This window comes from Ailuropoda melanoleuca, chromosome 20, assembly GCF_002007445.2.
Source record: "Ailuropoda melanoleuca isolate Jingjing chromosome 20, ASM200744v2, whole genome shotgun sequence".
Taxonomy (NCBI): domain Eukaryota; kingdom Metazoa; phylum Chordata; class Mammalia; order Carnivora; family Ursidae; genus Ailuropoda; species Ailuropoda melanoleuca.
This window is the reverse complement of record NC_048237.1, coordinates 29736939-29760251: the sequence shown is the minus strand read 5'-3', so window position 1 is coordinate 29760251 and position 23313 is coordinate 29736939. Positions and strand designations below refer to the sequence as shown.

The window sequence follows — 23313 nt, the reverse complement described above, 5'->3', positions numbered from 1 at the left end:
CCTGGGTGCCTCAGTGGTTAAGCATCCAGTTCTTGATCTCAGCACAAGTCTTGGTCTCAGGGTCCTGAGTTCAAGCCCTAGGTTGGACTACCCCTGGGAATGGAGCCTACTTTAAAACAAAACAAAACAAAACAAAACAAAACAAAACAAAAACTGGCACCCTTGAAAAGCTGACACTAAACAATGAAAGAAGAAATTTGATGTGCTAAGTCCTTCCTTCGAAACGTTGAGGAAAACAGTCCAATAAACTCTGATTTTTGTGACTAAACAGGGACATTAAAAATCCCCGGAAGCTCTAGGGTCCCTCTCCTCCGAAAGCCGAGGTGCTTTCTCAGATACCGGAAGCCCTGGGGGCACGGGGCACTCCTGGGCCGCTAACGCAGGCCAAGGCCCGGAAACCCCGTTGCTCCGCCCCTCATCAATTGCAGACCTGCCCATTCATTCCACTCACACCCATCCTTAAAACCTTCCGTTCACCTTTCAATCAATTCAAATGTCGCAGGGAACAAACCAATCGCAAGCTTCTTCGAAGGGAAGAGGCGGGCATTTCCCCGGAAGTGTTGGTTAAAACCCCTCCAATCAGAGGCTCCGTGCGGGAAGTTTGAATTTTGCGGAGCTCTTGGTTGTAGGGGTTCTTGCTTCGGAGGCGGCAGTGGTTCTTCAGACCCAGAGGGTTCCTTGACTTTTAGTTCTGTTGAGGTATTACTCCAGAAGCTGCCTCAGGTAGGCGGGTGCTGGGGAACTGGCGGGAGGGAGCTGGCCTGCTTTGTAGAAGGTCTGGAAGGGTCGAAGGACGGAGGCGGTGGGCGGGACGCAGCTCAGGGGAGTCTCCTTTAGGACCGTGTTACAAGTCCTCCCTGTAACTGATGACGCAGTCTTCCAGGAGAGTAAATTTGTTTGTTGCCCTGACCTGTGTAATAGTCAGCGTTATGCATTAGCCTTTGGGGCGGGACAGTATTTAGTAGGTACTGCTAAGATTGTTGGCCCCAACATTAAATTCCAGTAGCTCTTCTCAGATCCCGTGAAAACTGAAAACACCCCGGTTGAGAACTTCTAGGCAAGCAAGACTAAGGCATTTCTAGATTTTCAAGCTGGAAGAAACTCCAGTAAGTCAAAGAACAGAGCTTAGATGTATGTGAAAAGCCAGGCTGCCTGACTTGGGAAGCCAGTTCCACCACCCTTTAGTCGTGCTAACGGGAGCAGTTAATTTACCTCATCTGTATAAGGCGCTAATACTATCTTTTAGGGTTTAAGTGATTATTAAATACCCTGTTAGTGTTAGTTCTCTTTCTCCTTCTCCTTCCTTTCTCTCCCGTGTATAATGTATGCTGTATTTTAAAATAACTAGTTGTAAGTTTTATTTTTTCTTTAATATTTACCAAATTAATACTTGGCAGGAGGTGACAAATCAAATAGTAGAGGAGGATTCTTGAAAAGCACAGTCTTTGGGTGCCTGCTGGCCCAGTCGGTAGAATGTGGGATTCTTGATCTCCGGGTAGCCAGTTCAAGGCCCAGGTTGGGTGTAAGGTTTACTTAAAAAAGAAAACAAAACACAGTCCTTTGTCACTTCCCCATGCTCTTGAAAAAGAATCTTATTGGAATCCAGGTCACATGCATTCTCATTTTTAGACTCTGTTGATTGCTTTAAATCATGTAACATTTTACTTTGTTGCATTTCTTATGCAGATTTTTCTTTTATCTGTTTTCTGGCAGATTTCTTAGTTATTCTTGTTGAAGAATGTAGGGCGCTTATGATTTCTTTAACTTCCTAATGCCTTTTGTTTATATTCTGGACCATAGCTTCTTGGGCTTCACTTTATCTCTCAAGCAAGTTCCTATTTAGAACTAAATGAAAAATGTGTTTCATCTTTTGATAATCTCCTTCCCTCTCTTTAGTGTTACATATTCCTTTTTTTTTTTTTTTGCATTTTAATGTTTTTATTTTCAAAGACTCTGAGATAGGACAGGAGTTGAATTGAAATCTTAATTTTTTAAATAATAAAAATCCACGGAAGTTGGTCTCTTTTTTCCTTTGATAGGATGTCTTCATCACATTTTGCCAGTCGACACAGAAAGGATTTAAGTATCGACATGATTAGAACCAGAATTGCTCATAGGAAATCACTGTCTCAAAAAGAAAACAGACATAAGGAATATGAACGAAATAGACACTTTGGTTTGAAAGATGTCAACATTCCAACCTTGGAAAATAGAATTCTTCTTGAATTAGATGAGACATGTCAGAAGCTTGTTCCAGAAAAGGCCAGTGTCAAGACAAGTAAGTAAAGGTCTATTGTAACTTTAAATGCTTTGAAGAGTGAATAAAATTTGGTTTAATACCCGAGGTTAAGGAAACCCTAAACAGAAGCATGGAGTTTTGAAACTTCATTCCAGGTAACTTGCTATTTTCTACAACTAAATGCTCTTTCAGGTAAAGGCTGTGCAAGTCCCTGGCTAGGCTAAAGCCCTTCACCTATGAGTATTATAACACTGTATTATCTATATTAGCTAATAGGAATCCTAAAGTTCTTACTTTTGGAGATTGGTAAGAAAACTGTTGACAAGAGAAATTGATAAGGGGCATTAAAAAGAGAACTGATTGAAGAATCCATTGAATAAGGATACCTTATCAATGGGAATGTTTCTCAGAAGAGCAAAGAATTCACCCTTGCAATTTGCTAAAAAGACTTGGAGTCACTAGGAAGGAAAAAAACAATTAAAGAAGAAAGGAATGATCTCAGCAAAAGATAGTAAAAGTAGAGTGTCTTAGAAAGCAAGGGATGCTATAGACAAGAAGGAACAGAAGTGGGAAATTACTTTCGAATTTTGCCAAAAAGAGTCACTGGACTCCTATTTAGTTGCATTTATATAGCAGGCATTAGGAGCTGGATTGCAGTGAAATAAAGCTGAATAAATGACAGAGATAGTCTTTTTTTAGAAGTTTTATGGAGAATGAAATGGGGTGCTAAGTTAACTATCCACTACTTCAATTTTATTATTTCCAGGACCACTGTAATATGTGGCACTTACAAGACACCCTACATATTCAACCTTAATTCTGTAAATGAGAGTGTTGGGCTAAACGATTTCTTCTGGATTTATCATGTTTGTGATTCTAAAGGAAAGTGAGAGAAAAGAATTGGATAAAAGTGTTATAGGATTTTGTTTTTGTTTTTGAGATGAAGTGATCCATGCATGTTTGAAGGTCAGAGGAAATGGACTGGTAGTTGAAGGGGTGAAAGTAAAGAACAACATCTCTTAGGAGTTGGGAGGAAATGAAAATGGGGCCATAGAATGATAGCGGATGGCTTCTCAAGGAGGAACTAGACATTTTTTGTCTGGGAAGCAGTGATGTTATGACTCCTAAGTTATCTCCTTGCCTCTTCTCTTGCCCCCTCAAATGGTCTATTCCTTGACCAAAATCTCAAATCGAAGGACTAGAAGTGGGAGTGAACCTGGTGTGTTCCAGAGAAAGCAAGTAGACAAGCATGGCTAGAGAAGAATGAATAAGGGGTAGCTCCCATCCCTTTGGAGCCTTTGAGTGAAATGAAAAGTCATGAAGGGATTAATAGGTGTTTATATAAATTTGATTAGTGTATTAGAAGCAACACTTTGGCTGCTCTGTTGTGAATAGATTGTAGGGTGGCAAGCATGGCCTCAGGAAAACCCAAGTAGGAGACTCTGGAAATAATTTAGTTGATGATGGCTGATCAAAGTGGTAGCATTAAATATGGATGGTTGCATTCTGGATATACTTAGAAGCTTGGACCAATAGAATTTCCTAATGGATTAGATGTAGGGTTGATAAAGGAAGAAAAGTCAGGATGACTCCAAGGTTTTTGGCAGCACCACTCAGGACATAGTCTTGCCCCAAAAGTTGAACTTGAGTCTAATCAAAACCTTAGATATAATTTCCAGTTTATAGAAAACATGAATGCTAGAGGAATGAGTAAAAAACGTGAGAAAGCAGATAAACAAATATACGGTGCAGGACATTCTGTAGGACAACTGACTAGCTTTCTTCAGTAGGACCATAGCATGAGAAGTAGGGTGCCAATTGTGTTACAAATGAATACAGGTGTGACAAAATATTGATGTTTCTGTAAGGACCTGGGTTGGTCAGAGATCTCTCTCTGGCTGGTTGTGTTTGGTCATAAGCAGATCTGCTTGGTCCAGTGTGGTGTCTAAATGTTATCTTTTACTTGTGTCACAACATGAGAAAGATTGAAATACTGGCATGGATGTGACCATCAGGTGATCATTGGAGGAAAGAAAGCCTAAGAATTGAGAAGCCTGCGTATTGGAGGGGTCATCAGGATTTGTACAATGATAGTGATGGAGACAGCAACAGTGAGCTAGCAGCTAAAGCCTTCAAGGGACGAGAGGAAACCTGGAGGGCCTATAGACAACAGACCAGGGTACTGGATAGTGTGATCTGATGACATGAAATGTAAAGATGGGATCTTTTAGTGACGAGGAGGAAATCACTGGGAAGCAGCGATGAGAACACCTCCCCTCTTTAGGTCCAGTGATTGCATCATTGTGAGAACAAAAAACAGTCAACTGTGTGAGAGGACAGCTGGGGAGACTATCTTCAGAGAGAGCCAGGTTTCTGTTAGAAAGAGATGAAGGCAAGTTGAGGTTACAGAGGTTTTATCTGTTAACCATTTCAGCATCTGAGCTTTTTTTTGTTTTGTTTTGTTTTGTTTTGTTTTGTTTTAAAGATTTTATTTATTTGACAGAGATAGAGACAGCCAGCGAGAGAGGGAACACAAGCAGGGGGAGTGGGAGAGGAAGAAGCAGGCTCATAGCAGAGGAGCCTGATGTGGGGCTCGAACCCATAACGCTGGGATCACGCCCTGAGCCGAAGGCAGACGCTTAACCGCTGTGCCACCCAGGCGCCCCAGCATCTGAGCTTTTGCACGTTCTGTTCTCTGGCTTTTTTTTTAAACAACTTTAGTGAGGTGTAATTTACATGGCATAAAAAATCTACCCATTTTAAGTACATACTTTTTTTTTAGCAAATTTATGTAGTTGGGCCGTTATCTTCATGAATTTTTTTTAACCCTTACCCAGCGGGCAAACGTAGACTCATTCTTCAGAACCTTTTTCAGGTATTCTCTTTTCTGAGGAGCCTTTCCTTATCTTCCCACATGGAGGTTTATTCTGATTTCTATTGTGTGCATTCTCCTATTTGTTTCATACTAAACCAGACTGAAACTGTTCATTTCTCCAGGATGCTGTGAGCCCTTCAAGGGCAGAAATTCTCTCATTATTCATGCTGCCTAAGCATGTCTTGCACGTAGCCCCTTATACTTCCCAAGCCAGTTAAAACAAACAGTATGTAGGTGGAAACCTAAGTTGAACTGAAGAAACTGACTAGTAGCCCTAATATTGGGGTATCTGTTAACCTAAAACTTAGTGGCTTGAAACAATAAACATTTATTATTTCACACAATGGTTGTGGGTCAGGAATTTGGGTGCAGCTTAAGTGGGTGGTTCTGGAGGTTACAGTCAAGATGTCATCCGGGGACGCATCTGCGGGCTTGACTCAGACTGAATGATCTGCTTCCAAGATAACTCACTCACATGACTGGCAAGTTGATGCTGGCTTTTGGCAGGAGGCCTTAGAACTTTGTCATGTAGACACCTCCATAGGGCCAATCGAGTCCCCTTAAGATTCTACAAGGCCACTGGCTTCTTCCACAGCAAGTGATCCAAGAAGGGGGCAAGGCAAACACTTTAGTGTCTTTAATGACCTAATCTTGGGAGTCACCCTCCATCAATTCACAGTGCTTTTTGGTTATCCAGGTCAGCCCTATTGAGTGTGAGAAGGGATGACACATGGGCACCATTGCCAGGAGGTGAGAATCACTGGGGTCAGCTTAGAGGTTGGCTATCATACAAGTTCATTAATTCAAAAGTGAAGTAATACATGGTTAGTGTGTAGCAAGCAGTTAATAAATATTCGAAAAGACAAAAGCAAAATAAATATAAATTTTAAAAGAATAGGGGTTGAAATAACTTGTGGTTAGAGTGCTAAGGAATTAATAAAAGTTACTGAAAGCATTTCTTAACAGCAGTTGAAGTTAGAAGTTAGACATTTGCCTAACTGTTTTTCTGAAATATATTATATACTCTGGGTTTTTTCTGCCTAGGGTCAATGAAAACTGTTCTAGGTGATCAACGAAAGCAAATGCTCCAAAAATACAAAGAAGAAAAGCAGCTTCAGAAATTGAAAGAGCAAAGAGAGAAAGCTAAACGAGGAGTATTTAAAGTGGGTCTTTATAGACCTGATATGCCTTGTTTTCTGTTATCAAACCAGACTACTGTGAAAGCTGAGCCAAAAAAGGTAAATTTACTATCCTAATTTGATATAGAGGAATAGTTCTTTTAACTGGAATTTTCTTTAAGAGATTAAATAACTAGAATAACCATTTCCCCTAACTCTCTGTATTCATTTAACTTGTTGGTAGGAGATGGGAATGACATAATAGTAAATCAGAAGATGAAAATCGGGTCTCTTGATGTAGTTTATAGGTTCTTGAGATAGGAAAACAGCGGACAGAAGTCAGGTTCCAGTGATTGACTGAGGAGGGCTGGTCTGAGCGTCTGGAGTGCTGAAACCCAGCATAGAAGGAGGGGTGATCTAAAAGAAACGGTCAGTGAGTCAAGAAGGATGAAGTTTGAACCGGGGCAGTGGGATTTGTAACTTAGTCACTAGTGATTTGCTCTTTTAAAGATAAGTATAAAAGATCTTAGACTGTGTACTCATTCTTAATTTAAATATGAATTGAATAATATAAAGGTATATTGAATATTGCCTGTTTTTCTGGGCTTCATGCATCTCATTGATTTATTTAAATGATCTTTGATTATTTGATTATTATCTGTGTATGACCTTAGGATAAGGTGGAAGGGACCCAAAATTAATACAGTAGTGCTCAGGTGGAATGATATTGATAAGTATATTCTGTATATTAGAGGAGGGAGAGATTATTTATGTTTGGAAGAATGTCAAAGAAGACCTCTTAGAAGGGGTTAGATTTAAGCTGGCTTTTTGTTTTTTGTTTTGTTTTGTTTTTTTTGTTTGTTTTGTTTTTTTATTTATTTTTTTATTGATAATATTTTTTTATTATATTATGTTAGTCACCATACAGTACATCCCTAGTTTTTGATGATTCATTACTTGCATATAACACCTGGTGCTCCATGCAATACATCCCTCCTTAATACCCATCACCAGCCTATCCCTTTCCCCCACCCCCCTCCCCTCTGAAGCCCTCAGTTTGTTTCCCAGAGTCCATAGTCTCTCATTGTTCATTCCCCCCTTCTGTTTACTCCCCCTTTCTTCTTCCCTTTNCTTGCATTCCCACCAACAATGTAGGAGGGATCCCCTTTCTCCACATCCTCTCCAACATGTTGTTTCCTGCCTTGTCAATTTTTGCCATTCTAATTGGTGTAAGGTGGTATCTCAGTGTGGTTTTGATTTGAATTTCCCTGATGGCTAATGATTTTGAACATTTTTTCATGTGTCTATTTAAGCTGGCTTTTTGAAATAAGATAACAATCGTTGGTCTAAACCATAGACAACTATTTAAAGATATGTTAAAAATATATGTAGGGGGAAACAAATGGACAAAGGAAAAAAGAGAGAGAGAGAGAAAGACAAACCGAGAAATAGACTCTTACCTCTAGAGAATAAACTGATGGTCACCAGAGGAGAGGTGGGGTGGGGGTGAAACAGGTGATGAGGATTAAGGAGTGCACTTGTCATGATGAGCACGGGATGATGTGTGAAATTGTTGAATCACTATATTATATACCTGAAACTAATATAACACCATATGTTAATTATGCTGGAAATAAAATAAAAGACTTAAATAAATATAATGTTATAGTATGTATGGGGGAACAAGAGACCCATCATGGTGTTAAGTAATAAGATTCACCAATAATTGTTTTTTGTTTTATTTAGATAGCCATTGTTGAATTCTGATAACCCTGCAACCTAGAGAAAAGCCTAACTTCTTTAGCACTAGATTTTCCCTGAGTTTTGGATTTCTCCTTATCTAGGGGAGAAATCTGATTTTGTCTAAGAAATTTTACAAAGTTGATAAATATGTTAACACTTCTTAATCAGTCTTTCTCATGCTAGATTTTCTCCACATTTTGTGATCAAGTCTCCATTTTCTTATTGACAGTGGTGAAATGCATAATCATGAGACTTGAAGGCAAACTGTCAAAGCTGGGAGAGTAAGCTGTACAGTATCTTTTCATTAAATACAAAACAAAAGATCTTAATACTCTAGTCTGTTCATCTAACCCCTTCTACATATATCCAGCTAATCATATTAACAAGGATTCAAACACAAGGAAAATATGGCTTGAAATTTCTTTCAGCTCACTGAGAAATAAGTTTTGAAGCTATTAATTTAAATGTAATTTAAGTCAAGATAGAACCAGAAAAAAAGAAGTATTCAAGTTGGCAGCAAGTATCTTTTTGCCATAAATGATCAAGGATAAAATTTAACTTTAAAATGGGAACTTTATTTCATAAAGAGACATGGAATTAAACTTTTGCCACTTCCTTTTTTTAACTTTATTTTCTTTGACTGTTTTAAGGCTGTTCCATCTTCTGTACGGATTACAAGGTCAAAGGCCAAAGACCAAATGGAGCAGACTAAGGTATAGTTGACACTTAGTAGATAATTGTTACTAAGATGACAAATTGTACTTTTTTTCTCAGAGTTAATTTGTTTTTAATCTAATACCAGTTTTAAGTGTGGTGATTAATTTGCTAGAGTTAATAGTACAAAATCAGTATTATTGGTACGGTGACCTAAAACCATCTTGACTACTAAGGAAGTACTCACTTAAAATATCTTTGCCTGACATCCCTTGTGAGATGTATGCTAAACCTTGTGTCACACTCTTTTGTTTGCTTCTGTTATGCATTCCATGTCAACATAGTGTATATAGGGATAGAAAGCACATAGGGTGGGTGTTAAAAACTTATGGGTCTTCAAAACACCATATGATTAAAGTTATTAGGAAGATTACTAAAATAAAGTGATGTGGGCAAGGAGGAAAATAGTATGCCTCTTCATCAGGTGAGGAAGCTGAATTTCATGTATTCAATAAGTTAGAGTCACTACCATGTTTCTCTGTAGAGTATAGTAGTGAACAAAATAAACAAAATTCCTTGTTTTCATTGAGCTTACATGTGAGATAGGCAATTTAAAAAAATAAGTATATAGTATGTCAGATGGTCGTAAGTATTATAGAGGAGGTAGAAAAAAGACTGAAGGGAGAAGGGGAGTACTAGAGTAGGTGTCGGGTGGAATTTTGATTGGGGTGGTCAAGCAGGGCCTCACTGAGATGGTGGCATCTTGAGTGAAGTCTTTAAAGAGTGGAAGGGTGAACCATGGGGAAGAGCTTTCGATCCAGAAAAAGTTTCTAGATGTAATTCAAAGGTCTTGGGGTGAAAATATGCCTGGTATGTTTAAGGATTCTCAGATTATGGTCAGCTGTTTTTAATAGCTTAGGTTATTAGCATTTTCTAAAGAAGCTGTGAGGAAGTTTATATAATGGAAAACTTTTTTCTTCATCTCATTTTATTTGGGGAAGTATTTTTGTTGGGTCATTTACAATTGTCAGATTTCAGATGAGGGGCTAATTTACAGATGAATATGTGGCAATTTGAGTGTTTGCTTTGGCAACACATCTAATAAAATTGGAATGATGCAGAAGAAGTTTAGCATGGCCTCTGCACAAGAATGACATGCAAATTCATGAAGTGTTCCATACCCCGCCCCCCCCGCCCTCCCTACCACTGCCCCAGCTTTGTGTTGTATTTGCGGTTCCGTTGCCCCTCATTTATCCATTGCTATTTTTGTATGTCTCCCCCCACTGCCTTTTGTAAGTGGCTCCTGGGGGATGGGGTCTGCTCAATCCTCTCTCTCTCTGTCCACTACACTTTGGAAGAAAGTGGGGGTAGCAGAGATATGGTGGTGGAGGTCTTTGTACTGTTGAGTTAATAAAATGACTTGAAAACTAACCCCCCTGCAAAAAGTGGCAATTTGATTCATAATGCAGTTAAATAGCACCTAATCTTTTAAATAGATGAATAATGGGAGTGATGTTCGAGCAGTCCGACCCAGTCAAAGACAAACTGCTGAAAGAAAAGTGTTGGACAAAGAGAAAAAAGGTAGGAATTTAGCAGATTATATTATATTATATTATATTATATTATATTATATATTTTATTGTAAGCTCTGATGTTGCCACAACAGTAATAATTACAAAAAGCATTTGATGTGATTATTTTTTTCCCACAGTTATACAGCCTGTAATGACCACATCGGTGAGAATGACTCGATCAGCCACTCAAGCAACAAAGCAGATTGCCAGAACAGTCTCCTCTACTACAACAGAAAAGCCCATCACAAGAGCTACTCATGGTAAGAACTAGTTCTGACCAGTGACTGATCTAGAATGTTTTGGTTTGAGGTTTTTGTGTTCAATTTTAAAAATTATCATGTTCGACTCTGAATAAGAGATGAGGAAATAGGAGACTCCAGTTCCTAAGGGAGTTTCCATGCCTCAGCATCCCATTACACACAGTGGGGGATCGAAGGTGGAAGTACCTGAATTGGTGTTAGCAGCACTTCAAAGAGAGAAATTAATGGCCCCCCCAAAAATTATAGCCCATCCATTTGGCAAAATACAATGTAAACATTAAAGAACAGTGTTGTGAAAGAACATGATATATTAAGTGGGCAAAGAATAACATCAAATTCTGAACAGTATGATCACAATCCTAAAATATGTATGTGAATATGTGAGCCTAGGATAAAACTGGAAAATCATACGCTAAAGTGTCAACAGTGATTGTTAGTGAGTAATGTGATCTTGGGTTATTTTTTTAAAATTTTGTGGGTTTTGTGCTTTTCTTTTTTTTCCTAATTTTCTATAACAAATATGTATTTGATAGTCAGAGGCAAAAGGTAAAATACCTCAACACCTTGGTTTTGTTTTGAAAACAGGTGGCCTATACTTGGCAGGAAATTTCATCTTTTTTAATCTTATTTTATAATATGACTCTTAATCAAAAAATCCTTTAAGATATACATTCCTTTTGTTGCCTTTTTTCCTTTTCCAAATTACCTAGTATTTTAAAAGCAGCATTTTCTATCTAGTCAAAATGGTTATTTCACTTTTATTTTAGATAATGAAACAGAAAGAAAAGCACCAAATCAAGGAAGACCTGCCAAAAAGATAGAAAGAAAACCTGACAAGGTAGAGTATAAACATCTGTTTATTTCTAGATACTTTGAAAATCTCACTGCTACTTTCATAAAGTTGAAATTAAGCATACAGAGCTGCTTCAAGAGGGCTAAGCTACTTGTGTGTTAAAACGTCTTGAGCCATAAAGAAGCATCAAAAGGATTTACTGTTGTTGTTGTCTTTCAGGTATTACGTCCTCAGAGCTTTATACCTAGAGAGAGCATAACTTGATTAACAGGAGATAGAGAAATACAATAACACAGCTGACAGAAACCTTCACATGGAAATTCACTAAGAGATAAGATGGAGTAGGGTGAAATGTTTTGACTTTGGATTCATTTAGGCATGAGTTTGAATATTGTCTCTGCTTCCAATTAGCTAGATAACTTTGGGCAAGTTATGAGTTTGTTTTCCCGTCTTTAACATGCAATACTTACATAAAGTTTTAAGAATGAAATAACCTAGGGGCACCTGGGTGGCACAGTCAGTTGAGCATTCAACTCTTGGTTTCAGCTCAGGTCATGATCAGGGTCCTGGGATTGAGCCCCGCATCGGACTCCACGCTCAGCATGGAGTCTGCTTGAGGTTCCTTCTCTCTCTCTGCCCCTCCTGCTCATGCTGTCTCTCTCTCTCTCAAATAAATAAATAAAATCCTTAAAAAATAATATGAAATAACCTAAATTTCTTTCTCTTTTTTTAAAGATTTTATTTATTTATTTGTCAGAGAGCGAGCGTACGTGCGTGAGCACAAGCAGGGGGAACAGCAGGCAGAGGGAGAAGCAGGCTCCCCGCTGAGCAAGGAGTCCAATGTGGGACTCGATCCCAGAACCCTGGGATCATGACCTGAGCCGAAGGCAGATGCTTAACAGACTGAGCCACCCAGGCACTCCATGAAATAACCTAATTTTCTGATAGCGCATCTAGCATAGAACCTAGTAGAGTCTTCAAAAAGGAGCCACCAATTTAAGGGCCCAATTTCTTGGCTTATGATCCACGTTACAGTTCCTTCACCTTAAAAATAAAAGTTTTGCCAAAGTCTAAGAAATCTGGCTAGATTCATATAAGAATCAAACCTAGTTCCTCCAATGAGGGCAGTATAGGATGAATCTTCACAAGCCAGCAGCTGGATCACATAGGTCTTCCCTTAAGATTGATTTCCTCCTTAAGGATTAACCTAGGTTTTTACTTTCACTGCCATGTTGGCCTCAGGGACAGTGTCACCCTTAAATTCTTGTCCAGGTTGAAATATTCTGGTTTCTGTTTATATCTTGTTGAAAATCAGAAACATAGAAACTTCTAAAAAGTATGTTTAAATGAGTGCATGAAATGGATGAGGGGGGTCAAAAGGTACAAACTTCCAGTTACAAAATAAGTCAGTCCTGGGGATGTAATATATCACATAGTGACTGTAGTTAATAATTCTATATTGCATGTTTGAAAGTTGCTAAGAGAGTAGACCTTAAAGGTTCTCATCACAAGAAAAAAAATTCTATAGCTATGTACGATTGTTAACTAGACTTATTGGTGATCATTTCACAATATATACAAATATTGAATCATGTTTTATACTTTAATATAATGTTATATGTTAATTATATCTCAGGTGAAAAAAACCAAGTAATTAAATTGACTTGAAAAAGAAAATATGCTTCACATTTTATATGGTTCATCTTATTGTGTAACACTGAAAAATAATTTTGCTCATATGACAAGGTTATTTATAATCAAGATTATTTACAAAAAGGATTTGGTACTTGACAATAGTAGTTATCTAATAAACATTGGATTCTGAAACTATTGTAATTATCAGCATAATCTAAGTAAAAACAGGTCTGTATTTGTTAGGTAAGTAGATTTTCCACCTTAGTTTTCATATATTTTAATTTGTTGTAACACCTAAAACCTATTATTTATTCCTATAATGAGGATTGGTTCTCTCTTTCTGGATCATAGCAAAGGTTTAGTGTAGCTGGTCTTCTGATTCCTTGTATACATTTCATTGTATTTGTTTTTGTCCCTTTAAATTATGGTTGTGGGACATATTTCTCAGCTTCCACATTTTCAGCCCTGTAAAAATTGGTCAAATATATCCCCAGAAGAGGAATTCTCACTCTATTCTGTTTACTCACAACTAGGTCGTTTCTTTTAAAGTCGATAGTGAAGAAAATACTTTGGATTCACAAACCAGTGCAACAGATGGAATGGATCCAGATGGAGTCTCACCAAAAATGGAGAACTTGCCTAAGACAAATACTGCAAAAATGAAAGGGAAGAATTCCTTCGCACCTCAGGATTTTATGTTTCAGCCTCTGGATGGTCTGAAGACCTATCAAGTAACACCTATGACTCCCAGAAGTGCCAATGCTTTCTTGACACCCAGTTATACCTGGACACCTCTAAAAACAGAAGCGTAAGAACGTAATTTTAATCATGAATTCCTTGCAAAGATGGGTAACAAATGCCTTTCTTAGATTTAGCCTGTGCTTCTCAAAAGTTCTTATGTAGTTAATTTAATTATAAATCATGAAAATTTGGTTTTTAAAAAGATTCTTCAGAAGCCTACAATAATCTGTTTGACAGTTTTGATATTTCCTATGTACTGTTATTAACATTTTCACAGTACAATTTGTTATTGCTTTTAATAAGTGACTTTATTATAACACTTAGAAATAAATTTTTAGGAAGAAGTTATTGCTGTAATACTGTAATTTGGACATGGGTTTTTGTTTGTTTGTTTGTGTTTTTTTCCTGAGTATTACTTTAGAAAAATGACCTCTAAAGGTAAAAATGATTAACTTGCAAAGTGGAGGCAAGGGGGTGCAGGGGGGGATCATTTGGAATCTTTAAAAGGCAAGATTGTTTTGCAGACTAGCTGTTGACAAACTTACTAGAAATTGCTCAGCAGCAGCAAGACTATTAAGTGTTTGTTTCATTAAGAGATTTTCAAAATCTTTAGATCTCATTACAATTAGTAAAGATGGACATCCCCACTATGTGGGTGTTTAAATTTTTTGGCTCTGGAATAGATATATTATTTTTAAAATGAACATATTTCTAGAGCACCTGGCTGGTTCAGTCAGAAGAGCATGCAACTCTTGATCTGGGGGTCTTGAGTTCAAGCCCCACGTTGGGTGTAGAGATTAAATAAAAAGTAAGCATTTCTATTTTTATCCCTGGTTTTTAAAAAGCAATGTAATTTTGAAATTCTTCAATTAGATGTATAGGATTCATGCTTCATGAAGTGTACTTTTACTATTGTTTTTAGCGATAAGACTCAAGAAGTGACAAAAGAAATTTTGGCTCAAAAATGTAAAACTTACTCTGCAAAGACAGTACATCGGTATTCAGATAAACTACAATGTCCTTTGGGTTCTCTAACAGTTTGGAATAAAGGTATGGTATTTTAATTAAATTTTTATTTGCCTTCTGGATCGTGATTTATCAGAGATTTGTTTAGAGTCCCACAGGATCAGAAGAGATGGGAAACATGCGGAAAGACATCTGGACAGAGAGTTGGAATGAGGCCTGACAAAAGGGTTCGGGAAATAATGTAAATTTAAAGAGACGAAATTATCGAGCCATTTTAGAGGAGATGTGGTAAATGAGATCATTGAAGCGGAAATAAAATGTTAAAATTCAACAACAAAAAAATGGAAGGATTTTTAAAATTTGTCTTTTGTGGGGATGTCATTTAAAAAATTGCTGCTTTGAAATTTATATGTGGTGTTTTCTTTGTAGAACATGTCTTAAATAAAGATGAGACTACTAAAAATTCAAACGGCCTTACAATAAAAGAAGTCCCATCCCTTGAAATAAATGAAGATCGGATATCTCAGCCCCACCATGATGTGCCATATTTCAGGTTCGTCCATTTGTTCCTAGTGTAAGAGTTTGTATTAATGTGTAGATATTTAAAACTGAAATTAAAACTGTATTAACCTTAATATAATAGATGAATTAGACTCTGGGTGATTTCATTTATTTTTTAAAATTTAATTATTTTTTCAGTAGATAGTATTTTCACTCGTGTGGTTTCTAATTTGAAAGGTAGAAAAAGGTACAGGGGCGCCTGGGTGGCACAGCGGTTAAGCGTCTGCCTTCGGCTCAGGGCATGATCCTGGTGTTATGGGATCGAGCCCCACATCAGGCTCCTCCGCTATGAGCCTGCTTCTTCCTCTCCCACTCCTCCTGCTTGTGTTCCCTCTCTCGCTGGCTGTCTCTATCTCTGTCAAATAAATAAATAAAATCTTTAAAAAAAAAAAAAAAAAGGTATGAGAAGCCCTTTCGCAACTGTCTCCTAACTCCACAGTTCAAACCTTCCAAGGAGGCAAGTGTTATTCACGCTTTGTGAAAACTTTCAGAGAGATAGATAACATATATATAGAGAGAGAGACAAACATATATATTTTTTCCTTTTTTATACAAACAGTAGCTTACTATTCTGTTTTCGTTTAATGTTTATTGTGGGAGACATTCCATTTTAATACTTAAAGAGCTTTTTCATGTTGTTGTTTTCTTTGTGAGTGTGGATATGTGTGTGTGTTTGGTGACCATATAGTATCCAATTATGTGGATTTACTTACTAGTAAATTGCTGTAGCTGGTTATTTACATTGAGTTCAGTCTTTTACTAATACACTGCAAAGAACAACCTTGTATACTTTCCAATTCTCTCATGCGAAAATATGTAACGACCTCAATTTACGTTCCCTTCCACAAGGTATGGGGAGTTCCTATTTTCTCATATATTTTTCCCCCCACAAACCAAGTTAATCTTTATTTTACAAAAGAAGGATAGTGGGAAATGGTAGGAAGCTCTTTGGCCTGCTAAATCATGAGATAGGATTACTGTTCTCCAACTATGAAGAGTGAAAATTAACATCATGTTTGGGGAACCTCAACCATGTCACCTACAGGCCTTGGAAATAAATCAGAGGACTGCATTTGGAGAAAGGCCCTAATATTCCACATTCCACAGGAAATTATTACATACTGCTATTTTTTTTTAAGCTTTTTATTGTGGAAAATTTTAAACATATATGAAAGTACAGGGACTTGTACACTGAACCCCCATCGCTCATGGTCAATCTTGTTTCATATTTTTTCCCATATACTTCGGACTCAAGATATTTAAAGAAAATCCCAGATAATCATATCACTTCATCTATAAATATTTCTGTAGGTATTTTTCAAAGTTAAAGACTCCTATTAACATAACCTTAATACTTATTGTGGTTAACATAATCATAATAATTAATGTCATAAAATATCCAGTCAGTATTCAGATTTTCCAAATTATAGTTCACGTGCAGGCATGGACACATATATGTTTATGTGCATGTTCTTTTTTTTTTTTGAGAGAGAGAGCGAGTGTGTGTGTGCGAGCAAGGGGCCGAGGCAAAGGGAGAGGGAGAGAGAGAATCTTAAGCAGGTTCTATGCTTAGTGTGGAGCCTGACGCTGGGCTCATCTCACAACCCCGAGATCATGACCTGAGCTGAAATCAAGAGTCGGATGCTTAACTGTCTGAGCCACCCTGATGCCCCCATTCTATTATTCTTGAATGAATGTAGCAAGAACATTCTCATACCTTTTCCAATACAATGTTAACAATTTTTTGAGCTTTGCCAATAAAGTAGACAAGAAATATTATCTTGCCTGTAGTCTTAATATTTATTCTATTATGAATGAATATTTTTGTATATTTGAAAGGCACTTCAATTATTTTTAGAGCATGAAATTTTAGAATTGTGAAGGATTTTAGCATTAGCTAATCCATTGTGTTTTCAACTATGAGATATTAAGATAATAAGCAATTTACCCAACTAAATGATGTCAGATCTAAGCCAGGTCTCCTTTCTCATCAATTAAGTCATCCTCTGTCATGCCATTAGATATGAACAGCTTAAGCTTTCTTCTAAGAAACAAACACTATCCTCAGTTTCTCCTGCGAGGATGCTTTTTATAAAGAAACAGATTACGTTTTCCTTAGGCCAGTGTTTCTTAACCGTGGCACTCTTGACATCTTAGACAAGATAATTGTGGGGACCATCTTCCACATTGTAGGTTGTTTGGTAACATCCTTGGCCAGTAGTGCTCCTCCAGTTCATGATGCAGAAATGACTCTAGACATTGTCAAATGTGTCCTAGGGGACAAAACTGACCCCTGTTGAGAACCACTGCCTTTGGAGTGGCAAGCAAAGCCTAATAATTCAAGAGAATCTGTAAGGCTCTATCACTGTAATTCATACTTGCAGTTTTTAGCTTCAGCTTACTCTTGAGAGATGGGTTGGTCTTAGTTCCATGAGCAGTAACAGAGAACTAGTGACAGAGAAGTAAGGAACATTTGATTCTGTAAAGTCTCTAAAAAATAAGAATGGAAGAAATTGGAAATATTAGCATGAAAAGTGGGCTCTTAGCATTAGCATTTGCTTAAGTTTTGGGTGTAGAAAGAGGGACATAGGGTATCAACTTGTATTTATGCATTTTAATGTATCACAGTTCATAAAATCGGTATCAACTCTGAAAAATTACCATTGTGACTGTCTTTTTTATCCTCCTAACGTTACATGTTTCATAATGCTAATACTTAGATATTAGTATGAGAAACATTTGTAAAACTGAAATGTATGTCATAATTTTAGAAATATTCTTCAGTCAGAAACTGAGAAATTAACTTCGCACTGCCTTGAGTGGGACAGGAAGCTTGAATTGGACATTCCAGATGATGGTGAGGGAGCATTTATATTTTTTTGTTTTAGTTTTGTTTTTTTAAATATGGTTTTATTTATCCCAAACATAAAGATCTAGGGTTGTCCAACTTAATGGTTGCATTATTATTCAAAGCAGCAAGAATTTTTCTTATCTCAACATGTTTGCTAATATCTCTACTTAAAATATATAAGTAATTAGAATATTGATTGTTATTCCTGGTAATTAGACAATTTGCCTATTATTAGATTGATATAACTATGAGTGACATCTGTAACTGGTATTGTCTATTGAAACAAAAATATTTTTCTGAATGAAAATTACCTAAATCAGTATGGAACAGATTTTCAGAAAAGTTCCTTAATCTTACTTATTCGGGGAAGTTGTTTAGAAAAAAAATCATCTGTGTTCTGTCAGTATGAAGTCTTCCATAGATACTGATGTGTGATGAGTTGTTTGTGGTTGAATTCTTATTAAACACAAGGAGAGGTATAGTGCTATTAATGGTGCAACATTATATATGAGAATGAATATTGCTAATTTTTAGCAGGAATTGAAGCAGATAGTGAATGCTCAGTACTTGTAAAACAAAGTTTCGTAGTGATATTTTTTGTTTTGCATTAGGGTAAGAATTTGATTCCATAAGCCCTAGGATATTTATGGTGAGGTCTTCTTATCAGCTGGTGGGCTGGCAATAAAGGTCCAGTTTTGTCCTTTAACTTTTAAAAACCTCATATTTCCTTTAGCTAAAGATCTTATTCGCACAGCAGTTGGGCAAACAAGACTCCTTATGAAAGAAAGGTTCAAGCAGTTTGAAGGGCTGGTGGACAATTGTGAATATAAACGAGGTGAAAAGGAGACTACTTGCACAGATCTGGATGGATTTTGGGATATGGTCAGTTTTCAGGTATGTGGTCAAGCATTTTCAGGGTGTTAACTCTGAGTCGGTCTTTTTGAAAATGAGGTTAGCAAAAATAAAATGGGGTTAATGGGAACTGCTTTTTAGGTACCTGTAATATTAAATGAGATGTTAGATGATATCTTTATAAACTATAAAGCACTGTCTAAATTTTAAAGATTTATTTATTTTAGAGAGAAAGAGAGAGAGCGGCGGGAGGGGTAGAAGGAGAGAGAATCTCAAGCAGACTACCTGCTGAGCATAGAGCCTATCCGGGGCTCAGTTTCACAACCCTGAGATCATGACCTGAGCCAAAACCAAGAAATGGACGCTTAACTGACTGAGCCATCCAGGTGCCCCAGCACTGTCTAAATTTTATAAATAATGTCCATTTCTTCCCCACGTTGTCAGGATGATTTTTATATGGTTTGGAAATTGAGATTATATTCAGCTGTAACATACACTATAATGACTCTACATTTGAGAAAAATGAGCAAATTTAGTCTTTACTAGTTCAGATCATCTAGCAATTATTGAGTTCTTACTGTGTGGCAGGCATTGTACCAGGAGTTGAAAAAAAAGGCGCATTCTCTGTCGCAGAGAAGTTTGTAGCTTATTAGAGTCAGACACAACATACAATTTCACTCTAATGTACAAAGTGCTGTGATAGAGGGAATCACTAGGAAGATCAGGAGAGGTATGCGAGGAGATGACGCTTCCTAGGTTTTTTACCTTATTTTAGAAATGAACATATGGGGCGCCTAGGTGGCTCAGTCGTTAAGCATCTGCCTTCGGCTCAGGGCGTGATCCCAGGGTCTTGGGATTGAGCCCCACATCGGGCTCCCTGCTCAGCGGGAAGCCTGCTTCTCCCTCTCCCACTCCCCCTGCTTGTGTTCCCTCTTGCTGTGTCTCTCTCTGTCAAGTAAATAAAATCTTAAAGAAATGAACGTATAAAATAGTATTTCAGGAACTGGTAGCCAATAATCATTAGACATTTGAGGAAAGCCTCAAACCTGGGGGGAAATAAAAGAAGTCAAAGCACCCCAGGAAGAAAGCTTTTTGGATGGAGGAAATGAAGATAATAAAGGAGAAAAGAACTTTAAAATGCAAGTGTTAATATTCTCAAAGAGACCAGACATTTCATCTGTCAGGTGAGAACAGGTATTAAAAAAGAACATTCCAAGAACAACAAAAATTACTCTTTGAAGTTAAAAGCTATGAGAGCAGAAATGTAAGGTTCAATAGAAAGATGGAATATGAAGTTAAGATCTCCCATAAAATGGGAGAGACGTAAAATAGAGACTGAATAAGATAAGAAATAGATAAGAAGATTAAGTGGACCAGTCTGAAAAGTATAATATCCAAATAATAGGAATTCCAGAAAAAGAGAATAGAAAAAATAGAAAGGAAATGATCAATGAAATAGTCTAAAATTTTCCCCAGAACTGGAGGACCTGAATTCCAGATTGAAGGAGCCTATTGAGTGCCTAGCACTGTGAATCAGAGTAGACCCACACCAGTGCACATTATTAAATGTGATTGTACAACTTTGGGGATGAAGAGAAAAATCTAGAGGTTTCCAGGGAGAAAAAAACAAATTTTATACAAAGGGTCAAGAATCAAAATAGCCTTGGATTTCTCAACAGCAGCACTGAAACACTGAAAGCTGAGAGAAAAATGCCGTCAAACTTCTGAGGGGAAATAACTTCCAACCTGGAGTTTTGTATCCAGCCAATCACATGAGAGGGTGAAAGGCAGTTTTTAGACACCCAAAGTCTCAAATTTTACCTCCATGTTCCCTTTCTTAGGAAACCAAATGAGAATGTATCTCACAAAAATGAGTGAGGGACTAAACCAAGAAGCGGGAGGAGGTGGGACTGATCCCCAGATGGGGGCTGAGGTGAGTTGAGGTGTGCAGTTAGGAGGCAGTAGTTGAGGTTCGAGCAGGAGGGCAACAGGGCTCTGTGAGATTGCTCTCTGTGAAGCTGAACCAAATAATACCTGATTTGTTTGCTTTTTACATTGTATTAGGCAGTTTATACAGACTTTAGAAGTGAATTGATGATAGATACATAAAAACTAAGCAGATAAGCAAAAACAATGATTCAGTAGAGAAAAGGTGAAGGAAACATAATTCCCTTGCTGTAGAGCCCAGATATAAATCGTGTGTAGGTCATGATGATGTGTTGCTTTATGACCAGTTTTTACGTATTTACCAGTTTTCATAATAATGAGTTGATTCACTACCATCCTTCAATAGTGACCAATTAATTATGTGTTTTTTAGTATTATTATTAATAGGTAGATTTGAAGGTTTTTGATGTGTTTGTATTGTTTACATTTATCATCTACTGATCATCATTTCCCAACTTTGGCTGTTGGGAGCCTCTTCCAGTTGGCTCCTGGGACCTTTTTTTTTTTTTTTTCAAGAGCTGTTTTGAGGTTTAATCTAATACCATAAAATTTACCAGTTCCAAATGCACAATTCAGTGATTTTCAGTAAATTGGCAGAGTTGTGCGCAACCAGTGCCACAATCCAAATGTACGGTGTTTTCAGCCTGAAAAGATCTTCTTGCCTATGTGCAAGTCAATCCCCATTCCCATTCCCAGCCCCAAGCAACTGACTCTTTGTGGATTTGCCTTTTCTGGACATTTCATATTAAATAGAATAATACAATATAGAGTCTTTCGTATGTAGCTTCTTTCACTTAGCATGATGTTTTCGAGGTTCCTCCATGTTGCAGTGTGTATCTCTACTTTGTTGCTCTTCGTTGCTGAGTAATATTTCATTGTCTAAATACATCACTCTAGTCACCAGTCGAGGAATACTTGGATGATGATGAGTAATCTGCTATGAATATCACATACAAATCTTAGGGGGTAGACATCTGTTTTCATTTCTCTTGGGGTAAATATCTAGATATTGCTGGAACATATAGTAAATTTACATTTAACTTTTTAAGAAACTGCCAAGCTATTTTCCAAAGTGATTCTAACATTTTACTTTCCCATCAACAAGGTATGAGTTTTCCTAGGACTCCACATCCTCACCAGTATTTGTTATTGTCTGTCTAGTAGAACCATTTAGGTGCAAAGTATTTGTTGTAGTTTTGATTTGCATTTCTTTAATGAGTAATGATGTTAATGATCTTTCATGTGTTTATTAGCCATTTGTATGTCTTCTTTGGTGAAATTTCTATTTAAATCTTTTGGCCATTTTTAAATTGGGTTTGTCTTTTTTTTGAGTTGTAAGTGTTCTTTATTCTGGATACAAGTCTTTTATCAGAAATATTATTTGCAAATATTTTTTCCCAGTTTGTGGCTTGTCTTAGTTTTTTTAATGCTGTCTTTTGAAGTATAAATGTTTTTAATTTTGATGGTGTTCAATTTATCATTTTTTTTCTTCTGTATTGTGATTTTTGGCATCATGTCTAAGAACTCTTTCTGTCTAATGTCAGCTCACAAAGATTTTCCTATTTTTTCTTCTAAAAGTATTGTAGTTTTAATTCTACAGTTAGGTATCCAATTCATTTGGAGTTCATTTTTGTGTATGGTATAGATAAGAGTATAAATTCATCTTTTTTCTTGTGGATATACAGTTTTCCCAGCACCACTGAATTGCATTGACACATTTGTTGAACATCAGTTGGTCATAAGAGTAATCTTGAGTCTTTTTTGGAATTTACATTTTTTTCAGGAGAGAAATTGAAAGTACACATGTGTATAAATGCATAGTAGGGGGATAGGAAGCATGTTTGCTAAACTATTGACCATGGTTATTTCTGTGGAGGAGATTGGAAATACCAGATGGATGAGGACCATACACTGACGTCACTGACTCCATCTTTGGCCCTCCGTCTTGTTTATGCCTGCACAGTGACCTGTCTCTCGGGGCTGTGTGTTCTAGGCCCAGTGGAGGTTAATGTCAGCCCTGACCAGAATGTGGGAAGGCTTGTTTTGATCTTCCCTAAAGTGGCACACAGAGGGCACCACTTTAGATAACTAGTAGAGATGAGGATCATACCAGAAGGATAAGGATCATACTTCTCATCCTGCTAGTGGATCTATTACTTGAATCTTTTAAAATGACATTGTGTCAAGAGAATGAGAAGGCAAGCCACAGACTGAAAGTATTTGCAAAAGACATTGTGTTAAAAAAAAAAAAGACATTGTGCTCTGTGTTCACATTGTATAATTTAGGAAACAAAAACATCTAGAGTATGTCCTACATTTAATGGTTAAAAATAAATTAGGATGGTTCTTTATATTTGACCCTCTTTATGTAGATTTTGGAAGCTTGTAAAACCAAAAATAACAGTGAGCAATTTTACCATAAGAATTCTTTTTTGGGGGGCGCCTGGGTGGCACAGCGGTTGAGCGTCTGCCTTCGGCTCAGGGCGTGATCCCGGCGTTGCGGG

General features: G+C 37.2%; 1 protein-coding gene and 1 non-coding gene across 2 annotated transcripts in view; both read left to right on the top strand.

Moving 5' to 3' along the window:
- Positions 1–566: 566 nt before the first annotated feature.
- DLGAP5 (DLG associated protein 5) overlaps positions 567–23313 on the top strand; it is a 35646-nt gene continuing 12899 nt past the window's right edge. The window contains exons 1-12 of the mRNA XM_034648687.1: positions 567–723; positions 2040–2278; positions 6159–6352; positions 8626–8688; positions 10126–10210; positions 10341–10463; positions 11231–11301; positions 13425–13699; positions 14555–14682; positions 15028–15151; positions 17931–18016; positions 18744–18904. Coding sequence (XP_034504578.1) covers positions 2041–2278; positions 6159–6352; positions 8626–8688; positions 10126–10210; positions 10341–10463; positions 11231–11301; positions 13425–13699; positions 14555–14682; positions 15028–15151; positions 17931–18016; positions 18744–18904 — 1548 coding nt within the window. The 5' untranslated portion in view covers positions 567–723; position 2040. The remainder of the gene's footprint in view (positions 724–2039; positions 2279–6158; positions 6353–8625; positions 8689–10125; positions 10211–10340; positions 10464–11230; positions 11302–13424; positions 13700–14554; positions 14683–15027; positions 15152–17930; positions 18017–18743; positions 18905–23313) is intronic.
- On the top strand, positions 9707–9814 carry LOC117797322. The gene has a single exon (XR_004622255.1). It is a non-coding gene; the product is annotated as a U6 spliceosomal RNA (small nuclear RNA).